The sequence below is a fragment of the Citrus sinensis genome, chromosome 5 (assembly GCF_022201045.2).
Source record: "Citrus sinensis cultivar Valencia sweet orange chromosome 5, DVS_A1.0, whole genome shotgun sequence".
Classification (NCBI taxonomy): domain Eukaryota; kingdom Viridiplantae; phylum Streptophyta; class Magnoliopsida; order Sapindales; family Rutaceae; genus Citrus; species Citrus sinensis.
In genome coordinates this window covers 8445123-8447372 of record NC_068560.1, presented here as the reverse complement: position 1 = coordinate 8447372, position 2250 = coordinate 8445123, and the positions used below count along the sequence as shown (strand labels likewise).

Sequence of the window (2250 nt, the reverse complement as noted above, 5' to 3'; positions counted from 1 at the left end):
TTCTGGGTTTATAAGCTGAGCTTTAGGCAGTGTTCTAAAGCTTTTAGTTTTACCTTGTATCAAAGATTGTAATATTCTTTGTAGACCAATGTTTAATTATTTAATAAAGAAAGAGCATGACGCACTCTACTTGTACGTCAAAATTTTGTAGTTTAGTTTTTGTTTTGTACGTGCATTCTTTGCTTTTTGTTCTTATTTGCGGTGTTTGAACCTGCGTCTTTAGTTTCAATATTCAGTATTGTGATATTTATACAAAAATAAACAAACAAAGAATTTTATTTATGACAAAGAAGACGAGCACTAGAGTTTACTAGCAGCAAATGCATACATTAAAAAATCAAAGTGAAGAAATCAAAAGAGGTGACTCATTCTTTCTTATACTTACATCGAGTACTGGTGGATTAATAGCAGCAAATGCAAGCAGTTCTTGGTCACGTTCAAAGAAGGCCATGTCTTCGGGGCTCAGAGTCACCAATACTTCTATTCCCTTACCATCGTTTGTGTCCATTATAATAATCAAGTTTGATAGCACATAATTTGGTAAAGTCACGTGCACTGGCTTTCCCCATCCAAAATCTGCTACTTCATAATATGGAAAGTTAACAATGCTGGAGAAAGTGTAGAAATCGATCTCGTCTTTTTCAAACTTGGCTTTAATTGACTGTGGAATATCGAATATACTCTTGTTTTCTAGCAAATTTTTGAGACCGTTCCGGCTAAAATCTGCCTTTGCTTTCCTAAATGAACAAACCAAGTCTTGTAATGTTTCAGCTTCCTTTTCACTCGCCTGCGCCGTCAGATACGCGACAGAGTTGCCCACAGAGTTGTCAGGCAAGGGTGTCTCCGCCACGGCACGCACGTTCATCGCGTGGACTGACAAAGAAGGTCTTGAATACCCGAGGTTTGATCTTGACGCCGCCCTTGCACACTTCCAAATAAGTGCAGTCAGTGCCTCGACGCGTGATGGTCTAGGCACGCTTGCACTTGAAACTTTAGCCCTGAGTTGGTCAATTTTCTTTGTATCAAATACAAACCTGTTTGCTTGGACTGGTGAAATATGTAAAGGTAAGGGCACAAAGGATTCACTTGCCGGAAAAATCGTTGATGCAACAAATCTAGGAACCACTTCCTTATTATCTGTACGAGCTGTGGTGGTCCAGCTGTTAACAAATATACCTAACGAGACTCCATCAATGAGCTTGTGACAAGTGCAAATAGTGATTGCCAGTCCCCCGCACTTGAAAAAAGTTGCTTGTATGCGCAGCATTGGACACCCGTTGCTTGCTACTGGAGATTCTGCGTAGTTAAACGGGTGAAAATCCCGTAATAAATTCTGATCAGGCTTTTGTAGGTATTCAAACAAAAAGCCGTTTGCAAGAGCTTCAACATACTCAGCCCCTTCGTCGTTACATTCAATTGAGAAATCGTCTTTGACCCTCCCAGCAAAGGGGTAGAATTTTGTGAGAGTTTTTGATAGGGATGACTTGAGACGTTGCGACATTTGCTCAGCTCTCACATTATTGTCTGCTTTGTACAGAAAAATGGTGCTCACGTAGACCGGAAAATTGATCTGGTCCATGAGGGAGAGTTTAAAATTTCTCAAGTGTTGAGGAGTTGGGTAAGCTGGTTTGATGCTCTCTCTGGCCAGTACTTGCACTTCTAGTGCCCTTTCCATTTTAGGCTAGCTACTTTTGGAGCCGTATCTAGAGTTGTTCTTAGTAGTACCTATCCAATATTAAAACATCAAAAGTTATATATACACATACACCAAGTCAACAACAACTAATGAAAATTCTCATCATCTCAAGATTCTTGATAACTACGAAAAATTCAATCACTAGTATTGATTACTTACTTGCAAATGAATGCCTGCCTTGTTGTTGTTGCTCCAGATCTCAGTTGCTCTTATTAGATTTAGTATGGCAGCTCCTTGGTAGCAAGCTAAAACCCTTATATAATAAAATTAGTTGCCAAATTTGACTCCATCATTTTAGGATAGACGGCTAAATTGACTCTTTTAGTCTGATTCCGTGGTTTATCAATCCAACAAGAGTCTATTGGGAACGTGCTCAGAATCACATGCATTGCATTTTGAATTTGCCATTTATAATAATAATAAAAATTTCCACTTCTCCATGGTTTGGTCGCTCGGATTTCGATCAATTACCTATTTCAAAAAAAAAAAAAGTCGATGGAATATCTTTATTTTTAATCTTGTCATGGATAAAACAGTATTTGTTCGGTATAAAT

The 2250-nt window shown here is 38.6% G+C and overlaps 1 protein-coding gene across 1 annotated transcript; it reads right to left on the bottom strand.

The window, feature by feature from the left end:
- Positions 1–260: 260 nt before the first annotated feature.
- On the bottom strand, positions 261–1924 carry LOC102615677 (BAHD acyltransferase BIA1-like). Its single transcript, XM_006470968.3, has 2 exons — positions 1856–1924; positions 261–1725 (listed from the first exon to the last, which is right to left on the bottom strand). Exon 2 carries the CDS (start codon positions 1673–1675, stop codon positions 338–340), a length of 1338 nt encoding a protein of 445 aa, XP_006471031.2. The 5' UTR covers positions 1676–1725; positions 1856–1924; the 3' UTR covers positions 261–337.
- Positions 1925–2250: the final 326 nt, after the last annotated feature.